Genomic DNA, 23,060 nt, shown 5'->3' with positions numbered 1-23,060 from the left:
TAATGCAGAATCCTGTTTTTATAGGTTTTAACGGGTTATTGTCCGTATGAATTATAAAATGAGACTGTGTCTTGTGAAGAATGAGATTGTGGAGGTTGAACTGTAGAAATGTTTTCTTGTAGACCTGCAGGTTGTTGCGACACGTTTCTGGGACAGAACCTCTGGAAATAACCTGTGTACATGCAGAGGAGACATTTCAGGTGACTGGCCACCAGGTATGACCAACAGCAGATTGTTCCTTCTGTATTAAGTCGTGTCTGAGTGTCATAACAAATTGTGTGGAAGGAAGATATAAGTGGTTCTGCATAACTAGAGGCCAAATCTGCCGAGAGAAACAGAGATCATGGAATTTTCCTTGGTAGTGTGCCGTAACATAGCTGGCATTCCATTGGGTTATCTGGTCATCTGCCAAATGGGAGATTGGCCCATTAAATTAATGCCCTAGTTTATGTCTATTTTAATGAAGCTATTTACAATGTGGGTTGTTGTAACATGTTTGAAAAGTAAGCTGTCATTATGTAACAGACCATAAAAATACTCACATGTTTGACTCAGTAATTCCTAAGGACATAAGGAGATTAAAAATAATGACAGAAAAACAAAACGATGTTTGTTACAACTTTACTTATAATAAGATTCAATTGGAAGCCAAATAGCTATCTTAAGTTAGGTATATAATCTGGCTTAAAATAATAATGATAGCTGGAATTAACAATATTGAACAGTATTTTGTTAAAATGTTAGGTGATAAAAACAATATAATTTTGTACATATACTATACTTGTACATATATATACTTTATATATTATATAAAATGTACATATATAAGAAAATGACTCTGGGAGTATGCAGAAATAAAAGTTCTTGTGTGTATTTGAGAGAATTGTGAATTATTTTTTTCTAAATTTTCTATAGTAATTTTCAAAGCCTTTTAAAAAGTGACATCCCATTTAATACTGTCCTTGTCAAATCAATCTAAGGGAAAAAATGAGGAACAGAATTTCCTTTCCAACCCCTAAAATACAATTCACCAGGTGTTCTTGTTTCATTCATTATGGTCAGCCAAAAGAATTTACTTTTCTTTACTTATTGATTTTAGAGAGGCGGGGGGCATTGATTTGTTGTCCCATTTATTTATGCATTCATTGGTTAATTCTTGTATGTGCCCTGATGGGGGGTTGAACACGCCACTTTGGCCTATTAGGATGATGTGCTAATCAACTGAGTTACCTGGCCAGGGCCCCAGAGGACTAATTTAAATGCAGTATTGGAAGGTAAATGTCAAGCCCCTGGATTTCCAGTTGAGAGCAGTGAACGAGGCTTAGAGACAATGGTGATGTGCAGTGACGGAGGCTTAGCGTGGAGGCAGGACCCGCATCCTCACATGTGGATTGTTGACTGTGCAGAGGTCAGCACCCCTAAACCCTGCATTGTTCAAGGGTCCACCGTATGTGAGTGACTCTCCCCAGGGATCATCTGCTGAACATTTTATAGTCAGAGGATCTCTGTTCATCGGGAGAAGCCAAGGCTTCCGTATTTGCCAGTCTAGTTGGGAGTTGCCCTACGAGGCCTTGGCTAGAAGGTATTTCGGTAGAACTAAAGGGTTTTACCCTCCTCCCATATGCAGTCTGCTCTTTGGTTGCAGTTCTCTGTTTACTGTTTTCGCTGTAACAGTGATATTAGGAAAAGCCAGCTTTTCTTCCCCAGGATGGTGATAGAGCCTGTTGTCAAACTTCTGTAACTTGGAAGCTTTTTCTGTTCCCATTGTCTCAGCTTTTACCTGGTCTTTGGCATCTGTCTCACAAGGGGATCATTTAAGGAAAGAAAGCGTGCCTCTGGGATAATTTATATTTGTTTCCGCATACCTCTGCTTTAGCAATGTCATTTTTGTATCTCCTTTAAAACGTTAGATCGTGTCCAGGGCATGCACAGCTGAGCAGCTGGCACACTGCAGTGGCCCCCGGTGGAGAGGGCGGCAGTGCTGAAATCCAGCTCATAGCCTGCTGGCAGGCCACGTGTCCGCCTTCCCTGAGGATGGGAACCATGCTCTACTCATAAGGCTGCCACCAGCTCCGTGGGGCCCCGCGCCTGTGGGGCTGTGCCCACCCTGGAGGAGCGCCTAGTTCAGTTTCTCTCGAAGGCAGTGTAACCGTGGTCACGTCAGCCTCTGAGCGCTCTCCAGTGACTTCCTCTTCCCCTTAGGGTCCACGCCAGCCCTACTGTGTGTTTCTCTGTCACATGGCCACTGGTGACCTTCCTTTTTTTATGTCAGTCCAGTCACACTGGCCCACTGGCTGTTCCTTGCACACACCAGAAGTGCTCCCGTCTCATCCCTGAATCCCTGCGGCTCCCTTGCCTTTTCCATTTCTTTGCTTATATGCCATCTTTTCACTGACCACCTACCTAACACCCTCCATCCATCTTACTCTTTATTTTCATACATACCATTGTCTTCTAAAATATCTCACAATTTAGTTACATACAGGTCTGGTACAAATAACACTCCTTTTATATTACAAAATCTTTTATTCCAAAATCATAAGCATGTAATTTTGTAACATAACAGTATCACACTCAAGCACACCATAAGACATTTTAGGTGAAATGTTCAAATTAAAGCTGTAGGTTGTGATGTCCATTTTATTGCTCTACCAACCACTCACGCAGGCCTGATTTCTGCCAGATGCTGTATTTTCAGTTGTCTCCCACACCATAACGTGAGCCTGTGAAGACAGGGACATCGGTCTGGGTCACTCACAGCTGCTTCCTCAGCACCGGGAGCGGGGGTGCAGTGGCTGGCACATAGTAGGTGAATGAATAGCCGTATCAGTAAGTCTTCACTTAACATTGTGGATAGGTTCTGTGCCTGCAAGTGAAACAAAATTACATGTAACAACCAATTTTACCATGGGCTAACTGAAAGAAGCACAAGTTAAGTTCCCATGGCATCTCATCAGCTCTAACAAAACAGCATTGAATGAAACAACCTAATTCAAGGACCTGCTCTACTAGTTACTTGGTATCTCTGAGCTTCAGTTTCTCCAGCTATAAGATGGGAATAATGCTTATTTGGGAATAGTAGTATTTTGTTTGTTTTGAGAATTAATATTAATGCATATCAAGCACCTAACACAGTATCTCCAGAAGGTATCTACAATGTACTCATAGGTGTGTGCATGTGTTACACTAGCACCATAACCACTACTACTATCTACCTACCTACTACCACTACCACCAATATCACTAGTACCAGCACCACTACTATCTAGCTACACCTACTACTGCCACTACTGCTGATAGGAATACTGGTATGCCACCACTACTGCTACCAACGCCACCGATGCCACTGCTGCTGTTCCTACTGTTACTACCATGGCCACCATGACTACCACTGCCATGACTACCACCCCTAGCGCCCACCTACTGCCAGTACTACTGCCATTTCTACTGCTACTGCTCTCCTACTACAGTATGCAGTACACTCGGTTTGAGCATAACTTTGACTTGTGTACTATGGAAATAAGTTTTTTGGGATAGAGCTTTCTTGAATAAAGATAACTGCTCCCTGAATAAAGGTTTGCATAGGATAATACACACTGTCTGTCTGTAGGTAAGATTATAGGAACAGTAAGTTTTTTTCTACCGTGTATCTCCACATTGCCCAACAGGAGACTTGTATGTGGAGACTACTTCATGGTTTATTGAATTGATTTGGACAGTAGAGACTTAAGTGTGGTCTCTGGTGTGATTCTGAGAGCTCCGATTTTGAAATTCACACCTGTTTATATTGTGTTTCTTTAGATCATTTCCGCTGCTGAAACGTTAACATTGCATCCATCCAGTAAAATTGCTAAAGAAAACCTGGATGTGTTTTGTGAAGCCTGGGAGTCCCAAATCAGTGACATGTCCACCCTGCTGAGAGAAATCAACGACGTGTTTGAAGGAAGACGAGGTGAGAAAATGTCCACATGCTGAAATATACTATTATTTTAATGTAACTATTAGGTTTTTAATTTCAAACTTTAGGTGCAAAACAAATTATTTTGTCATAACCCAGCTGAGTTATTTTTATAGTAAAATATCTCCTCCCAAAATTATGAGAATAATATTTGTCCTTTATTTAGTATCTAAACAGTAAAGTTCATTGTACAACAGCATAGTAGATTTCTTTGAATTAATATTAGCATTCTGGTTTTCCTATTGAAATTAAATAAGCTTACATTTCTTCTAAATTGTTTTTTTAGTACAAATTTCTTCTGCAACACAATACTTATCTGGTTTAATTCTATTAATTTTATAATGAAATGAATGTAGTTATTTGATTTTTGAATTGCTCTCCTTCCACTTGGATGGAACCTTTTTCCTTGATGACTACATTGTCTTGGAATATTTTCTATGGTGGGTAAGTTCCTTATTTCTACAACATGTAGAATAGCACCATATGATTTATAGGAAGGCATCATTTTAACTTTTTATTTTAGTATCAACTGAGAATTTTATTTCCCATTGTACTATGTGTCCTGTTTATATTTGTTTTTATATTTTTTCCCTTCAAATGGCTTCTGTTAATGTCAAGCATGCTTAGTTTTTAAAATAAAATGACATTTAGAGTCACAATAACATCAAATTACATTTTTTTCCTGAATATGAACATTTAAACATTTCCTATTTTTAAAAATATTCATTTAGAACAGTTACTGATGTGCTTTAAAATCAAGGAATGGTAGACTTTGTAGATATAACATAACTTGTAAAGTATCATCAATTTTACCATGCTTCTGCATTTAAAGATTTCCGTGATAGCTAATCTGAATGGTGTATCATTTTGGTGCTTTGATAAAGCATTTATAGTTATATGGGATTTATGTGAAGGAAGTTTCATATATTAAAAACTAAAGCGATATAACTGACCCACATTTATAGAAGAATGATCCCTTAGCCGCAGGCCTTGTTTAGGAAGAGCAGTGTCCCCCCACCCCCTGTGTTTCCCAGCACTAGTGTCCACGCAGCTAGACCAGAGGTGAAACAGGAAAAATCATACAACTTATTTTTGGATTACATGGTCACTGTGGTTTCTTTTCCTTTCAAGCTGGATATCATATAAATGACCTCTTCTTTAAGTTTGCATAACCTGTCCTAAGGATTGCCTTAACTTCCTTAGGGATGAACAGAAATTCTTCTTTAGGAGGGAAAAACTTGGCCACATTCATCAGTGGGACGCCCACTGTTTAACCGGCAAAGGCATGAGCAGACACCATTTTGTGGGGTTAATTGAGGTAGAGTTGGCTGATTTCTTGTACTGCCTTTTTTTATCCTTGCTATTTATCATGAAGCTATCAAGAATAGCTTTTTCCATGAAGTCCAACTCTGAGTTAGCCATTATTTATTTATTTTTTTAAAGATTGTATTTATTTACTTTTTAGAGATGGGGGAAGGGAGGGAGAAAGAGAGAGAGAGAAAGATTAATGCGCAAGAGATACATCAACTGGTTGTCTCTTACTTACCCCGGACTGGGGAACCTGGCCCACAACCCAGTCATGTGCCCTACACTGGAAATTGAACCTGTGACCTATTGGTTCGCAGGCTGGCACTCAGTCCACTGAGCTGCACCAGCCAGGGCTGAGTTAGCCATTAGTGAGTCCAGTGTCAGGTCACAGTGTCACTCTTCCTGTTCTGTATGGTTATGGCCAACCCGCCTATGACCTTGCCCTCCGCCCTCCGCTTGCCATAAAAAGAACAAAAGTCCTGACTCTCTGCTACTGTTTTAACTCATGTTATAACTGTTATTGAAAAGCCTTTGCGGTATCCCAGCCACCTGAGTTCTGCTCTGCATATCTTGGCTCTTGTAACTGGGGAAATTCTCAGACAGGTTTTTAAGTATCATTTAACCAAACAATTAAGTGGCAAACAGCATGCTAAACAACGAGAAAGAGCCATTAGGGTTCTCATACTTGAAGCCAGTCTGAGAGTGGGGTCATTCATTGTCTTCTTCACTGGAGACACTCAAATTTTGCAATAGTGCTTCCTGGGATTGTTTTAAGAGCTCAAAAATCAGTGTTTGTCTTCCAGCCTTTTTGTCTTTTTGCCCAAACCTCCAAGGAGGCCACAGTCTTTGTATTAGAAGGGACGAAGTAAAAAAGACTTCATTTTCCCTTAGTGATGAGTAGGTATCAGCACTTAGAGCTTGAGATTATCTTGGACAAATGACTGTGAGAAGGATGCCTCCTCCCATAGTCTGCAGACTCTCTCCCTCCATTAAGGAAACCGAATTTCCTCCGTTCTGTTGGCCCCATCTGTGAGTTCACATGGCTAAGCTCAGGTTTTAAGGATGTGTGTGGTAGTCCTGTTTCACTTGGCAGGTTGGATGCACGGGGAGTACGGGAAGAGGCACGTGCTTGTGCATAAATACAAGCTTATTTGGGGGACACGTACATCTGGAACAAGGGAGTAATCCATACAAGAGATGATGGGGCGATGATAGGAGAAAAGGAAATGAGAGGACTGGTGGGAGAAGAATTTTACAAATAATACTGGTAGGATTTGGTGATTAACTGAAGGTAGAAGTAAGAGTTTGAGCTTGACAGCTGGGTTTGGATTAGACTGTTTCAACAGACTCCTTCCACACCACTCCTGAGGTCTGTCAATAATCCGCCTGTCCTTCAGTGGGTAGGGATTCATTTCACGTGGGTCTGGGAACATGGATTATTTTCTGATTGATCATGTCATGTAGAGCCCCTCCAGAACCCTGAAAAGCTAATTGAACTTCTAATAGGGAGTAATGTAGCACATAATTTCACTGAAACAATGAGGCTTATGTGTCCTCGAGGAAGTTGCTTTATTTGTTGAGATGCGAAAAGCTCTAGTATTGAAAACGAGAGCAGTACTTCTTAATAAGGTTTTCATAAAAAATAATTTTGGTACTTTCACAGGATGAGAGGGGCTTTGGAACTTAATTGTGAACTTAATTTATCTCGAGATAGAAACTCAGAAGTGAAGATGGCCCAATTGGGGTTTTGATTTAAGGAGTATTAAACAAGGTATTTAGTGCTTTGAAAATAATTCTGTAAATCTAATATCTGTACCAAGTATATTTTCCTCCAATATTTGTTTTTCCAATTACTTCTAATGTTTATAACATGTTTTCATCAGAGACAGAAATTGTTTATACTACCTCTTTAATTTGGTGTAATAGCTAAATATAATTGAGCCAATATATATTCTTTCTCGGCTTTGAATCAGTGGCAATAATTAGCTTGTATGGAAAAAACAACTATAACATTATAAAATGATTCAGACTCATCTTTTTGGTATTTTATCAGCTTGGTTATATTAGAATTGGGGAAAAGAGGGACAACTTTGCCTACAGAGCATTTGGAGAAAACTATCTGAAGAATGACCAGGTTTGCAATAATCTTCAAATTTGTGAAGCACCCTGAATCTAACTCAGGGGTGTCAAACACATTTTCATTGGGGGCCACATCAGCCTCATGGTTGCCTTCAAAGGGCCAAATGTAGAGCTCCTTGCCCCTAGTACAGGGGTAGTTACATTTATACAGTCCTAAAACTACATTCTGCCCTTTGAAGGCAACCGCAAGGCTGATGTGGCCCCCAGTGACAATGAGTCTGTTGCCCCTGGTCTGACTGAGAGCTGGCAGTAGGGAGCACAGCTAGCAGCTGTGAGGGCGGCAGGGACCGGGGCTGCCAGTGACCGAGCACTGGTGACGGTGGCAGGCCGGAGTGCACAAAGGCTCTCTCCCTACTGCGTTCATCCCTACCTTCTGGTTTCTTCAACTCTGTTGTGCCTTGGAGAAATAAGAAATACTGAAATAGCTGGGTTTTTTTTTTTTTCCTTTTGGAGAGGAAATGTGAACATTTCAGGGTCATGGGCACTATGGGAGGTCAACACAGGATTGCTCACCTAAACTGATCATATTTAAGTAATGATTATGCCCTCTTCTCTAGCCTATTAAGACCACTTTTTAAGGGTGATTATGGACAGGATTCACACTTTGAGTTAAGATAGATGTGAATTTTGAGGTTCTGAGTGATTTGAAGACAGTTTTCTGTTTATCTTCTCACAGCTAATTCAGGTGCTTTTTACATTGGGGCTAGGAGACAAGGCATGGGAATGGGGTTCGGAGACAAGGCATGGAAATTACTTCCTCTTTAAAGCTGTGTTTTTCTCTTACCAGCCTGATACCAGAAAACCAATAGTAAAATTCCCTTACAATTCTGACATTACAACAAATGATTTGAATCATAGAGCTATTATTCCCCAGGACCATTCAGGTGACCCTTAATGGCAGTTCATCTTCTAGATCAGCTCTATTCAATGGAAACAACAGTGTAAGCCACATATAATTTAAAATTTCTAGGAGGCACAAGAAAAATGTTAAAAAGAAACAGGTGACAATCATTTTAATAATATTTTCATTTATCCTGACATATCCAGAATATTTACTTTATAATCAATACTTTAAAATTACTGAGATCTTTTATATTTGTCCTTTATATGAAGTCTTTAAAATCTAGTATGTATGTCACACTTACAGACACACATCTCGATTCTGATTGGCTGTTTCAGTCAATCAATAGTCACGTGTGGCTAGTGGATTTCACATTCCACAGCACAGTTCTAGATGAAATTTTGAATATGTTATGAACAGGTTTGTCTTGTTCATGTAATAGTCATTCTATAAGGAAGGGCATGCTTTAGTGTTTTTACATATTATTGGTTTTGATTAGGTAGAGCTCTATGAAATTGCTGTTTTTATATTTCAAAGTAGGTGAGTATCAGTACTTATATATCGTTCCACCTAACATATTATAGCTGAACACACTTTCCTTGAAATCAATAGGCAATTGCTCTTCAAATCTTTTCTTGAATTTTTACCCCAGATATAACAAACTAGCTTCAAAAAAAATCTATCATTCATTGTAACCTGACCTTATACATGACCTGGAAGCCGGCAAAATGAAAGGGCAGGGATGCAGTGGGCGTTCCACATCTCCTTCCCTTAGCAGCTGTGCTTCCTGCCACGTGTTCATTCCCAGCCGAGAGCCTGTTATTTGCTCTCTTTCATCTTCCTATCTGCACACTCGAGCTGTCCTCTTCCCTGACTGGGAGAACGTGCGGGTAGCTGTAAATGATCTGGTCTGGTACTTGCAGAAGAGGAAGCAAGCACCAAATAACTGGTACTGATAGGAGAAGAGTCAGGTTTCTTTAGAGGCAGGCTGCTGTGAAAGCACCTGCTGTGAATGGCAGTGGTTGTACATGTAAGTACATGTCAGTGAGCTATTCTGCCTTCCTGCCACTTCGTCGGAGGTGGTAGCGATTGGCCAGTGTAGGAACCTTAGAGATACAATTGCTGACAGTCTTGTGTTCACCTATCAAGTTGCAGTTTTATGTCTGAGTCATATGTAATTAATAAAGAATTATAAAAACGAATACACTGACATTCCTGTTTATTTAAGGATATTGTAAAATTAAATGCAAATCATGGAAAATTTGTTTTAAGTTGTATATATTATTTGCAGGAGAGAAGTATGGCTACCTTTCCCTTCCGAAGCTAACGGTAAGTGGAGCGGTTGTGTGCGTTTCAGAATGTTTCCATTCAGAATTCAATTATGCTCCGGCTGCCTGTTGCTGCCCACCCCCAATATCTGACGTTAAAGCAAATAGGGTGTTAAATGTTGATTGTGCATAGTTATTCTTTTTTACTGTATTTTTTCATTATCATGTAGCCCCCTTGTACCCCTCTCCCCACCCCACCCCCTGAATCACACTCTGTTGTCCATGTGCAGAGTCCATTTTCCTTTTTGTTTGATTCCTCCACCCCTCACCTCTCCCCATAGCTGTTATTCTTTCGTCCATTGTTCTTTTATTTATTTTTAATTTACTTTTGTTGTTGACACTGTTACAGATGTCCCCATTTCCCCCTGCCTCTGCTCGGCTCCACCCAGCCCCTGCCCTCTGGCCATCACCACACTGTTGTCTGTTTCTATGGGTGAAGCATGTATGTTCTTTGGCTACTCCCTTCCCCCTCTTCCATCCGGTCCCCTCTCCCCTCTGACAGCTGTCATAGCAGCCATTCTGAGTGACAATCTGGTTGTAGCTCATACTGTGATTATTTGTGGTGGGTTTGGAGGGTTGAGGGAATAGGTAACAGATTGTATGATTAATAAGAAGCCATAATCTGAAGTCAGAGGTCCTTTTGTTTATATCTTGGATCTAGTTCACAAGGTCATGTCAGAATCATTTTCTGTAAGATAGGGACTTTCTGAATGTTTTCTGCCTTGATGAAAATATGCCACACTATTTATACTGAGAGACTTGAAACTCAGTGTGTGGAACTCAGTGAAACTTGTGTGTATGGCTTTATATAACTGGATTGATGTATCTGGCTGCATTCTACAGGAGTGTCCACTAGATGGCAAGCTTGGTTACATTATTAAGTTGCTTTCTGTATCTTTTCGGCAATTCTTTTCCTGTCTTCATAAAACACTTTAATAATAATTTGTTAAAGTAAAACTAAAAATAATGAGTGTATAACTCAATTTAAAAGAATAACATGGAACATAAAATTCTAAATAAATGAAAGCCTAAAAACCTGTAGGGTATTCTTAGCTTTCTTCAATGCTTTATTAATTGCTTTGTGGCCAAGACTGAGGAATAAGATAAAGGTGATGTGACTTTACATGGAGGGGCCAAAGAGCTCAGTGACGGTCTCCATTCATGTTCTGTGGAACACAAGAGGCAGCGTGTGTGTGTGTGTGTGTGTGTGTGTGACCGTCTAGTTTCCCTTGCCCGTCTTTTGTCCTGTAATTTCTCCCATTTCTTCTATAGTAAATGGCATTAGAAACTTCCAAAAGGACTCTGTCAAATGAGCAAATATAAACTATGGGGTAGGAAAAAGGGGAAATTGAGGATGTTCAGTTCTATAGTAAAACTGGTAACACAATAGCTGGTTAGAAGTAACAAGTCCTGGTAAGAATGAGGGCAATGAAAAACGAAAAACGGAGAGGTACATGTATACTTCAGAGGTAGGGGTGGAGATCTGTTTCTTGAGCTAAGTGGGCCCTCGAGTGTTTTGTTTTATTGTAATTTATACTTTGTATACGTGTGTGACTGTGTATGACTATCTACTCTCTGTGTGTATTGTTTTAGTAAACGTTTCCTTTTTTAAAAAAGAAAGTCCCCTGCACCTTCTGGCCCTTCATCTCCACCAGCCACAGCTGCTCTGGAACTCCAGCCCGGGCTGTGGGAGTTCCCAGCCGATCCCACAGTGAGAAGAATGCGCAAGCTGCTGCCATTTCAGAGAACCCTGAATCTCTATTTCTCAAGGGACCATTGCTATTGGAGTACTTTCTGTCCTCCTTGTAAATAGGCATCAGTGGCCAGCCTGCTAACCTGACTAGGGCACAGTGTTTTCTCCCTTCCTAGGGGAAATATACTCTGAGTTCTCAACAGCTTACATAGAAACTAATGTGCTGTTTCAGAGCTAGGGGCCTATCGAACATGTTGGTTCAAATATTGAACTTGAAATTCTAACTACTCGTATAATCTCCGACACAGCCTGGGCAGAGGATTGGGAATCAGGATGTCAGTGAAACAAAGGTGCTGAAATTTAGCTCTCAAAGGGCAACTTGGATAAAGGAATTTAATTCTGGTCATAATGTTAGGAACACATGGACCTCTACAGATAGCAGCTAGTTTTATTATTATCATTTCATAGAATAAAAGTAGCACTCCACAGAGGGGCCAGGGAGGTTTGGGTGTATAATACCTGGACTCTGGAAAAACGCCTACATCTTTAAGTCCTCCTGGGACTCTGCCCTGCTTGCCCTCACCCCAGATTTCTAACTAACTCGCTGTTGCAGGCCGAACTCACGTGCTACTGGAGTGCTTGCCATTGGTTCTTGTTTGAACTTAAACAACTTGATATACTTTAAGTAGGTACTGAAAATGTTTAGGTTAAAATTTTATTACAGCTGTTTTGTTATGCTCTCTGTTACTACTGTATTTCCTCACGATGAACTGTACTTCTTTTTAAGTTATCTTCCTTTTTTTACTGTCACAGAAGAATAACGCAAACCTGAAATCATTAAAGGCAGACAAGTTGGACTCTGAGGTAAGCCTTTTTTCTTTGTATTCATCTTCTAATCTCCTTTTTTTAATATTGGTAATGACAAAGTTGTTGTGATTAAAACATTTTCTGCATTATTTGTAGGAGAAGGCCAAGATCGCAAAGCTTGGCCTGAAGCTGGGTTTGCTCACCTCCGACGCCAACTGTGAGATCGAGAAGTGGGAGAATCAGGAGAACGACATTGTCCGGCACGGACGGAACATGGCCAGCGTGGCCTATTCTCTGTATTTATTTACTAGGTAAATGTAATCGTGGTTCGATCTTTTAAAATCAAGGTAATATCTAATGGAGAGAAAAGGTGCCATGTTAAATCACTGATAGGTTAAAGTCTGGTAAAAAGCCTGTGTATGTAGTTATGTCAGTTATGTGAAAGCAACAAGAAGATATGTAATTGAGATTTAGATTTAGAAAAGATCCTCTTCTAGGTTTGTATCTATTCTTTTCACACTTTTGAAATAATTTTGCATTCTGCTTTTTTTTCCATCCTATATTTCCCTGTCTCTCCCAGCTGGCAGGAGTAAGTTTAGGAAACATGCCTTTTAAACCTTTGTGCATGGGGTTGATCAGACACAGATCAAAGAATAAGCCATTGGGCCTGACACCTCAACAGAGAGCCAGATCTCCTGAATCACTCTTGATTATGTAGCCCAGATCTTCCCTAACTGTACAGTGATCTGATCTGCCTACGTCTCACAGCTGTTAAGAGGCAGAACTGGTTGCCACTGGATTTCAGTTCTCCTGATCCCTGCTTTGTCCTGATTCATGCATTCTGTTGCTCTTTCTGATAATTCACTCTTCACTTGTAGAAGTTTTAATTCTTCTTGGTGGTTTTCAATTGGGTATTCCCCAATCTTCTGATGAGAGGGGAACTCAAATATTATTAGGATTATTTTATAGACTCAGAATTGCAACTTCAAGGACATTCTGCAACAAAGACAACTGAATTCCTGACTTGCTGGAGTTGAGATCGGAGTCAGAAATGGGAATGTCCTGACTTTCAGTCTGATCCTCTTTTCATTATGTAACAAAGGCCTTTGGTTAAGATGTATTATCAGATCTTAAATATTTAATTTATAGAGCAAAATGAAAAAGGTTGAAAAAGAAAAAGATAAATATAACTTGTCAGTTTTAAATTTCTTTACATTGTAAAATCAAGATGTAAAGTGCCTAGGAAATAATAAATATTAAAGTTGCTTTAAGAATAAAATCACAATATTATTAATCTATTCAATATTCTTAAAAATTTGTGATCCCTTAATATACAGAATGCTCCAAAACTTTAATATTACAAAACCAATTCCCAGGCAATAACTTAGTCTTACTTCCTTAATAATGCATTTGTTCCAGGGGAGAAGGGCCACTGAAAACTTCCCAGGATTTAATTCATCAACTAGAGGTATGTTTTATTTCCATGTTATACTACTACTTCAATTCCAGGCTAAAAGTGGGTAATAACTAATTTCTAAATGATTTACTGTGTCAGGTGTGTGTGCTTACCTGTGCACACACATGTGTACTACAGAAAGTGGTAGAAAAGTAGAGGAATTGCAGTAGCATCTTGTGGAGCTTTTTTGGTTATCCTACTGAAAAAAAAAATACTTTAAGTATCACAGGAATAAAGTAGAATGGGCTTTGAGAGTCAACAAATGAGATAATAAGTGTTAGGTTTTCCAAGTACCCAATGTCTTGTCTGCGGATGCTGGAAAAGCTTTTTGGCCTCTTCATTATTGAATTGGGTGAATGGTAGAGATCAAATGAGATAGCACATCAGAGAGCATCTGTCAGGCTGGACACCATTAGAGGGTACTCAGTACATGTTAGCTTCCTTATTTCTTCCACATTCCTGATGATTCGGGCACTCAGGGAGAGACAGATTTACCATCACCCACCCATGTTCCCCCGTGTGTCTAATGAAACTCCACATATGCCCATTCTAATTCTCCTCTCTCAATGAGAGGCTTTAGGTTGACAAGCAGATTGCAGGATTCCTTCTTATTTTTCCTGACTCTCATGTTAGCCTACTTGCCTCTCCAGAACCAAGAGCTTTCTTGCATCTGAAACTTACAATTTTTGTCACTTCATCACCTTTTCTTTGGCATTCTGTGCTTCTACCTGAGCCTCTTTAGGAAAGGGATTTCAGCTGGAGAGGATGTTTGTCAGCAAAGTCAGAAGAATTATAGATAAAATTTCTTTTGGGTTTTTCTCTTAAAACAGTTGGAAGACATTCTGGATTCATTCCATTCAATTTGACTCATATAAATCCCAACTCACACCACACTGTAGGGGGTATTCTCTGCAGAAGGTCCACCACTCACCTTCTTTCTGTGTGAACTTGTTCATTCAACTGACATCTGGTGAATTGTCTACAGACTCTGATGAACATAAGCTGTTCATCAAATATTTATTGTACCGTGTGTCAGACCCTGGGCATAAGGACTCTGGGGACAAAAGTGAACAAAACAAAGCCCCTGCCCCATAGAACTTACATCCTAATGGGAGGAACAGACAATAAAAAGTACTTAATGCCCATATGCAAGTACTTAGAGATAAAATCACGTAGGGTAAGAAGAGAGATGTGATAGAGGGGCAGTCAGAAAAGATGTCTCTAAGGAGGTAACATTTGCATAGAGATATTAATTGAGAGAGTGAGCTGGACGGATATCTTGAGGTCAACTATTTCGGACACACAGAACAAGTATAAAGGCCCTGAGATGTGAGCTAGCTCTGGGTATATGAGGAGTAATCAGAAGGCAAGTGTAGATGTAATGCAGTGAGCCAGAAGGAAAATGGTAACATAACACATCTCTGTAGCCATGGAAAACACTCCCCCCACCCCCAAATATGATAGAAAACCCATTGAGGGTTTTGAGGAGCAGTAATGTGATCTTATGTTTTAAAAGTTTTTTGCCCTGATTGGTATGGCCCAGTGGATTGAGCACTGGCCTGCGAACTGAAAGGTCTCTGATTTGATTCTCAGTGAGGGCACAGGCCTGGGTTGCTGGCCAGATCCCCAGTTGGGTGCAACTGGCAACTGATCAATATATCTTTCACACATCGATGTTTCTCTACCTCTCTTTCTCCCTCCCTTTCCCCCCTCTCTAAAAAAAAGTAAATAAATAAAATCTTTTTAAAAAATTCTCTAAAAAACAGATTAAAAAAATAAAAGGTTTTTGACTTGACCAAAAGGGTAAATGGTAGTTCCATTTCCTGAGATAGGGGACACTGAGGGACAATACCAGATATAGAGGGTGGAAATCAAACACTGATTTGCTGAAGGAGAATATATGAATATGGGTAAGTGAGTCACTCCGTTTGGTAGGAAGCTAGGTGTAAAACTCATTGGTTTTCCTTTTAAAGGACAGGGAAGGATGCAAAGAATGATTTGACCTTGAAATCAGTTTATCCAATGACAGCAAAGTGTTAAGGCTGTTTGACAGATGTTTAAAGTTAACCCTAAAATTATCACCTCCTTCTTTCTATTCTTCATCTAACTTATTACCAAAACTTGTTATTGTTCTTCACAAATCATTCTCAGATTTGCCCTGTTCACTTCATTCTCACTGCCGCTACCTAAAGCTAGGTCCTCATCCTTTTACAAACCCTGGTCTCTTTCACTGGTCCTGAATACTCTTTTCAGTCTAATTCATTTGTCACTGTTGTTTCCCATCATCCTGTTCTCCCTACTAAATTGCCAAATGCAAGGGGAATTGTCAGAAACCAATCTGAATTGTTCCACTCAAGTGGCTGCTTAGGGAATGTGTGTGGGTGATAAATTTTATCTTGCTCAGCTGGGAGCAGGAAAGTTTGGACTCTCTTGAGCTCACAGTCTAAGATTCATCATCCTTTTGTAATTGGAGCTACTACGAGATGAGCTTCAGATTCCTCCGAAACCCAGACATAATTTGTAAGGCTAAATATCATAGGTCTGTGGGATCCTCGAGTAATTGGCGGTGTCCAGGTGTAGAGGAGCCTCTTCAGGGACTGGTTCTGCAGCAGGTCCTGGACACCTCCTTCTGAATACAGTTAAAATCTCGTGTTTTCCTGGGTACAACAGAAAATGAAGGTGTTTCCATGGCAGACCTTTTTATCTTCTGGTTTCTATGAGTATGTTTCCTACCAACTATCCAGAAGACATACATCTAAAGTAGTGATGCTTTTTCCTTTCACCAGGTTTTCGCTGAAGAGGGCTTGAAGGTTGCTTCGAGTGTTCAAGCTTTCTCAAAACAGGTAACGCTGGTCTGCCTGCCTGGTGTTGGAGGAGGTGTCACGAATGTCCACTTTGGGTGTATATCATTAAGATAAAAAGGTGTTTAATGTTGAAAAGATAGAGTTTTGTTGGAGTTGTTATAACTTCCAAAATTACATTTCAGCTGAAAGATGATGACAAGCTTATACTTCTCCTGGAAATAAACAAGCTCATTCCTCTATGCCACCAGCTCCAGACAATAACTAAGACACCTTTGCAGAATCAAGTGTTTCTAAAGGTAAAAGTCAGGGCAGGTTAATTCGGGTAGGCACTTGAGAGACTTTGACAATTCTTTATCAGGTTAGCTTCCATCCCCTTTTTCTTCAAATAAAAGATTAATAACCACAGAAGAGCAATTTATTTCAGTTTTTCGTGCCATCACTGCAGTTATAAATGTCACTTACTGTCTACAGTCATAAATGACCCCAGGGAGCAGTAGGTTCACCAAACAAATGGGCTTTTTGACATGATTGATTCCATAGCATTAAGCAGCTTCCCTTAAATTCCAATGTCATCACATGTCTAACTATGACACAGATGACTTTAAATGTGGGCTCCACCCACAGGGAACTGGGGTGCAGAGAATGGCAATGCTGGGGCGACACTACCACTATTTGGAGTGCTCTGAGAAGCCCCAAAACAGCCTGAGGTAGAACAGAGTGATTTTCTGTCTGTTCTTGTTGGGGACTCATGAAGTAGGCCTGAGACCGGGGCAGCAGTGCCTCCCTGCATCTGTGTTCCGGGGCCTCGAGGCAACCAGTCAGCCCGTGTGGACTAATCCATATGCCTCTGAGATCCTTTAGAGTTAAATAATGAAGAAATTGTATCATTCTAAGATTAAATACTGACTAAGCACCTTTCGAAGTACCCCTCTGTAAAGGCATATGATTCCTTTGCTTTCGTCACTGCAGGCTGATAAATGCATTACAAAGACGAGATCCATGATGGCTATTCTGGTCCAGCTTCTGTCACTTTGCTTTAAACTGCTGAAGAAGGTGAGTGTGGGGGAGCTTTGTCCAGCAAAGCCCCCCAAGGCCATCGCGGATGAGAATAAGTCTACCAAGACGTGATAAGCTTGGGGTGGAAAGGTGGCCGATCTCTTCAAAGGAGAAGGGCTGGGAGCCTGTTCATCAATGGGCTTTTATTGGGTTCAATTTGCACAGGAATACAGGTAAAGCTCATCTGTCACTGTCAGGCAGTAAGGATCAAACAATAGATAACATTCAAAGAACTATGAGGGCTTATTCTGAGTCAGGGTCAGTTAGCTAAAGAGCAATATAACTTTGGGAAACAAACTCTTTTCATGCTTGGACCCTTATCAGAATATTGAGGACATTCTGAGCAAAGCAGTTTTCACAGGGTTTTATGCATTCTTTCTCAGGCCTGTTTGCCTCGGGGAAGTGCCTGTTCCTACCCAAGGCTGCACAGCTCTCCCACATTGTTTCAGGCTTAAGTCAGGCAGGGGAAGTAAGGCAGCCAAGAGATTAGGAGACTTCTTGCGGACAGAATGAGGACTCAGGCTATGTCAAAGCCAAGGGGTGAGGGTCCATCACCCTCTTTTTCTCTAGCCCCCCAAGCCCTTCCCTGAAGGCCCCTTCGTGACCCTGCCTGTCTTAGGTCGTCCCTCCCTTGAGGAATCTTACCTGTCATTGGCTAACCAGTCATCTGCCCAGGGCCAAGCAGGGTGAAGTAAAAGGGGACAGAGCTGTTGACCCTGCCAGGAAGATAAGCTTTGTCTCCTTAGTGACTTATAGTCCCAAGGTCTCTTACTCAGCCTTAGCCATGGGGGGGGGGGGAGAGGTTACAGCTTCTGAAACCAGGCAGGGCGGTTCCCAACAGATGAGATAGTTTTTCTATCTTACACTCACATTTTAGAATCTAGTTTAAAAGACAATGCAAAAGAAAATATAGTAATTATTTAATTTTGCTGTTTTGATTTTGAGAGTAAGGTCGAAATTTTCTTAACTCTTTTCCAGCTTCAGATGGAAAACAACAGATGGGTCTCAGTTACAAGCAAGGACTCCATGGATGGCAAAACTTGAGAACTTTTTGAGGTTAGATCTCAAGAACACCATATGGCAAAGCTGACATTTTTAAAAGCAAACAATTTATATTTTCGGAAATTCAATAATTTTATAAAGATGATGACACTGAATTCCTGCTTTATTTTCTGATCATGAAATTGATTGTGGCTTTTTGACAACTAATAAATGCTATGGTAGTTGCTAGAATTCTAATTGCAGTGTGATTTTAAAACAACACATCACCACCAATATTGTTCTTTAAGAGTCAAGCCAAATATCCCAACTGTCTGAATGACAATTTAATCCAAAGAAGCTATTTTGAATGTGTGCTCCCTTCCCTTCGGAATATTTTACCTTCCCATTTTCTGTTTTTTTATTTAAGCTTATCTTCCAGAACACTAATTGTCATTAGAAAATACAGTGGTCTGGTTGAAAGCAGTTTTCCTTAAACCTGTAGACCCTTCTTCAATCCATCTGTCCACTGGGTGTGACCAGGCCTCCTGGCTACCCACCCGCCGTCACAGATCATCTGTGCCAGCAGCACACGTTTGTTCTCCAACACGCACCTCACACAGCACAGGCTCTCTGTTGTGAGGCACATCCCTCCCCCTCCCCAACAGCAGGGTCATGGAGCTCACTCCACAGAATCCTGGAGGAACTCGCTAGGAGGTGGCTTTTAGTTCTCATTCTAGCAGAAGTGGCCTGTCTGCCCTGAGTATTAGCTGGAACGCTAAACCTAATTTACTGGCTTAAGAAAAAAAGTTTTGAACTGTCCTCAGTAGGGGCTGATGGAATGGAAGATGAAGACAGAGAAGGATGGAACTAAGAAGCAGTTTAAAATAAATTTTGAATAATCATACATTTTATATATGTGCCTTTGGAATGTCCATTGTAAAACAAATAAACATCTTTAGTCTTTTTAATTTCAGGGTTTGAAGCTTTTGTTGTTTGTATTTGTGGGGCGGGGTTTTGATGGAGGGCTCTGGTTTATAGGTCCTGCCCTTGTGATAGAGTGTGGTTAACTGTTTTGCATTCATTAGTGCTTGCATCCCATTGCCTTGAAATCTACCAGGACAAGTCAGTTGCCAAATGACTGTACTTGTATGACTGTACTTGGACTTGCCAAATGTCTGAGTCAGCCATCACAATATTCACAAGATCCCAAAGAACCACATTTTATTATAAATAAATAAATAAATATTTATTTCCCTCTCTAAAATAAATAAATAAATCTTAAAAAAGATTTTATTAAGTAAAATCTTTTAATAAATCTTATTAAATAAAATCTTTTTAAATAAATAAATAAAATCTTTTTTAAAAAAGATTTTATTTATTTATTTATTTTTAGAGAGGGAAGGGAGGGAGATAGAGAAGCATCAATGTGCGGTTGCTGGGGGCCGTGGCCTGCAACCCAGGCATGTACCCTGACTGGGAATCGAACCTGCGACACTTTGGTTCGCAGCCCGCGTTCACTCCACTGAGCTACGCCAGCCAGGGCAATAAATAAAATCTTTAAAAAAATAGTCTTCATGGTAAAAATGTTTAAAAAATATATTAGCATTTAAAAAAAGTGTTGTTTTGGGGACTTTCGGCCAACATGGAGGCATAGGTAGACACACTGTGCCTCCTTGCACAACCAAAAGAAGGACAGCAATTTAAAAACAAAAAACAACCAGTACCGACAGAAAATTGAACTGTATGGAAATCCAACAACCAAGGAGTTAAAGGAAGACACATTCATTCAGACAGGTAGGAGGGGTGGAGTCGGGCAGCTGGGGCAGAGTGGGCTCTCATCAAAGCGACAGCTGGCAAATCCCAGGTGTGCAAGGTGGCGGGTGGTGGACCCAGCGAGGTGGTGGATTGTGGGGCACAGCGCGCAAGGTGGCTGGCAGACCAGGTGATCCCACGTTAGCGCGCAGATAAAACAGGTGAAACTTGCTAGCAAGACAGACTGCGCAACCCAAGGTCCTAGCGCTGGGAAATAAAGCCTCAAATCACTGATTGAAAACACCTGTGGGGGTTGCAGTGCTGGGAGAAATTCCCAGCTTCACAGGAGAGCTTGTTGGAGAGACCCACAGGGTCCTAGAACTTATACAAACTAACCCACCAGGAATCAGCACCAGAAGGGCCCAACTTGCTTCTGGGAAGTGGGGAAAGTGACTGAAATCAGGCAGAGAGTGGAGCAAGCACCATTGTTCCCTCTTAGACCTCTGCCCCACATAAAGCATCACAACCCAGCGACTGGGTTGCCCCACCCTGGTGGACATCTAAGGCTCTGCCCCTCACTATGTAGTAGGTGCATCAAGACAAAAAAAAAAATGGCCCAAATGAAAGAACAGATCAAAGCTCCAGAAAAAATACAACTAAGTGACAAAGAGGTAGCCCACCTATCAGATACACAGTTCAAAATACTGGTAATCAGGATGCTCACAGAATTGGCTGAATTTGGTCACAAATTAGATGAAAAAATGAAGGCTATGCTAAGTGAAATAAAGGAAAATGTACAGGGAACCAATAGTGATGGGAAGGAAACTGGGACTCAAAGCAATGGATTGGACCGAAAGGAAGAAAGAAACATCCAATCAGAAAAGAATGAAGAAACAAGAATTAAAAAAAAAAAAAAAGGAGAGGCTTAGGAACCTCCAGGACATCTTTAAATGTTCCAACATCCAAATCATAGGGGTGCCAGAAGGAAGAGGAAGAGCAACAAGTAGAAAACTTACTTGAACAAATAATAAAGAACTTCCCCAATCTGGCAAATGAAATAGACTTCTAGGAAGTCCAGGAAGCTCAGAGTCCCAAAGAAATTGGACCCAAGGAGGAACACAGCAAGGCACATCATAATTACATTACTCAAGATTAAAGATAAAAAGAATCTTAAAAGCGGCAAGAGTTAAGGAGGCAGTTACCTACAAAGGAGTTCCCATCAGACTGTCAGCTGATTTCTCAAAAGAGGCCTTACAGGCAAGAAGGGGCTGGAAAGAAGTATTCCAAGTCATGAAAGGCAAGGACCTGCATCTGAGATTGCTCTATCCAGCAAAGCTATCATTTAGAATAGAAGGGCAGATAAAGTGCTTCTGAGATAAAGTGAAGTTAAAGGAGTTCATCATCACCCAGCCCATATTATATGAAATGTTAAAGGGACTTATCTAAGAGAAAGACGATAGAAAAGATGAACAGTAAAATGACAGCAAACTCACAATAATTAACAACCACACCTAAAACAAAGGAAAAACAAACTAAGCAAACATCTAGAACAGGAACAGAACCACAGAAATGGAGATCACATGGAGGGTTAACAACAGGGGAGTGGGAGGAGGAGAGAGGGGGAAAAGGTATGGAGAATAAGTGGCATAGATAGGAGGTAGAAAAGAGACAGGGGGAGGGTAAGAATAGTATGGGAAAGGTAGAAGCCAAAGAACTTGTAAGTATGACACATGGACATGAACTAAATGGGGGGAATGTGGGTGGGAGGGGGTATGCAGGGTAGAGGGGAGTGAAGTGGGGAAAATGGGACAACTGTAATAGCATAATCAATAAAACATTTTTAAAAAATATTTTATTTATTTATTTTTAGAGAGGGAAGGGAGGGAGAAAGAGAGAGAGAAACATCAATGTGCAGTTGCTGGGGGTCATGGTCTGCAACCCAGGCATGTATCCTGACTAGGAATCGAACCTGTGACACTCAATAAAACATTTTAAAAATTTGTTTTGCATAGCAAGTTTTGCAAATAACCTCAGACATGGTCATTTGACATATATAAATTTTAACTGGTTTCTTGGATATGTTAAATAGCTATGGCCATGCTTTGAGCCAGGGGGATGGGAGTGACTTTCACCCTGGATGTAACTGGTAGGCAACTCCCCCTGGTTACAGCGCCTGTGTAAGAGCTTGGAGATGATTGGCTCCATGTCATGGGACCACGCCCACCTGGACTTACTATGGCAGCCAAGAAAGGCTGGAACAAAAATAGGGGAATGCTGGCAGGTGTAACTGATTGTGGGAGGAGTCGGAAATGGGGCTGCAGAGGAAGATTGGTGCTGGGATTAAAACCCAAGCGGGGCAGCCATGCTGGGTGGTTGCGACCATGCGGCTTTGAGGTGATCGCTCTTGCCAAGTGGCTTAGGAAGCAGGAGAGACCTTCCTGGGAAGAAGAGGAGGAAAAGGACTCTTGCTGGTGGGCCATGATCACGTGCCACGTGGGTTTGAATTAACTGGAGATCTCGGTCACGACCACAGCTGACAGTGCCGGGAACTGAGGGGCTGCCTGAGCCACGGACTTCTTTTCCTGAATTACGGTACCCCAGACTGGGCAGAGGGGGAAGGATGGACTGTGTGCATTTGTGGGTATTCTAAGGAACTTTGAGATCTCAATGAAGACATTAAGTTATTACTCTTAAGTTTGTGTAACTTTTGAATAAATTCACTTTCTTTACACCAATCTCCGCCATTGAGAGATGTCTTTCCCTGGCAGGGGGCAAGGCAAACCTAGTATGGGGAGGGACCCCGGATCACAACGGGGGCACCCATTCAGGAAGAGTATATCGCTCACCACGCTCCCCTCAAGTGTGTTCCTCCTTGGGCCAACTTCTTTGGGACTCTGAGCTTTCTGGACTTCCTGAAAGTGTATTTTCTTTGCCAGA

General features: G+C 41.0%; 1 protein-coding gene across 1 annotated transcript in view; it reads left to right on the top strand.

The window, feature by feature from the left end:
- CTNNAL1 (catenin alpha like 1) overlaps positions 1-19,339 on the top strand; it is a 52,094-nt gene extending 32,755 nt beyond the window's left edge. Inside the window, exons 10-19 of the mRNA XM_045840871.1 lie at positions 123-215; positions 3,802-3,952; positions 9,538-9,575; positions 12,081-12,131; positions 12,231-12,385; positions 13,494-13,542; positions 16,317-16,373; positions 16,517-16,630; positions 17,304-17,387; positions 18,369-19,339. Of these exons, the coding sequence (XP_045696827.1) occupies positions 123-215; positions 3,802-3,952; positions 9,538-9,575; positions 12,081-12,131; positions 12,231-12,385; positions 13,494-13,542; positions 16,317-16,373; positions 16,517-16,630; positions 17,304-17,387; positions 18,369-18,434 (858 nt within the window). The 3' untranslated portion in view covers positions 18,435-19,339. The remainder of the gene's footprint in view (positions 1-122; positions 216-3,801; positions 3,953-9,537; positions 9,576-12,080; positions 12,132-12,230; positions 12,386-13,493; positions 13,543-16,316; positions 16,374-16,516; positions 16,631-17,303; positions 17,388-18,368) is intronic.
- The last annotated feature ends 3,721 nt before the right edge of the window (positions 19,340-23,060 follow it).

The sequence above is a fragment of the Phyllostomus hastatus genome, unplaced genomic scaffold (assembly GCF_019186645.2).
Source record: "Phyllostomus hastatus isolate PE091 unplaced genomic scaffold, TTU_PhHast_1.1 phas_contig_34, whole genome shotgun sequence".
NCBI lineage: Eukaryota > Metazoa > Chordata > Mammalia > Chiroptera > Phyllostomidae > Phyllostomus > Phyllostomus hastatus.
The sequence above is the reverse complement of the archived record's forward strand: the minus strand, read 5'-3'. Positions and strand labels throughout refer to the sequence as shown.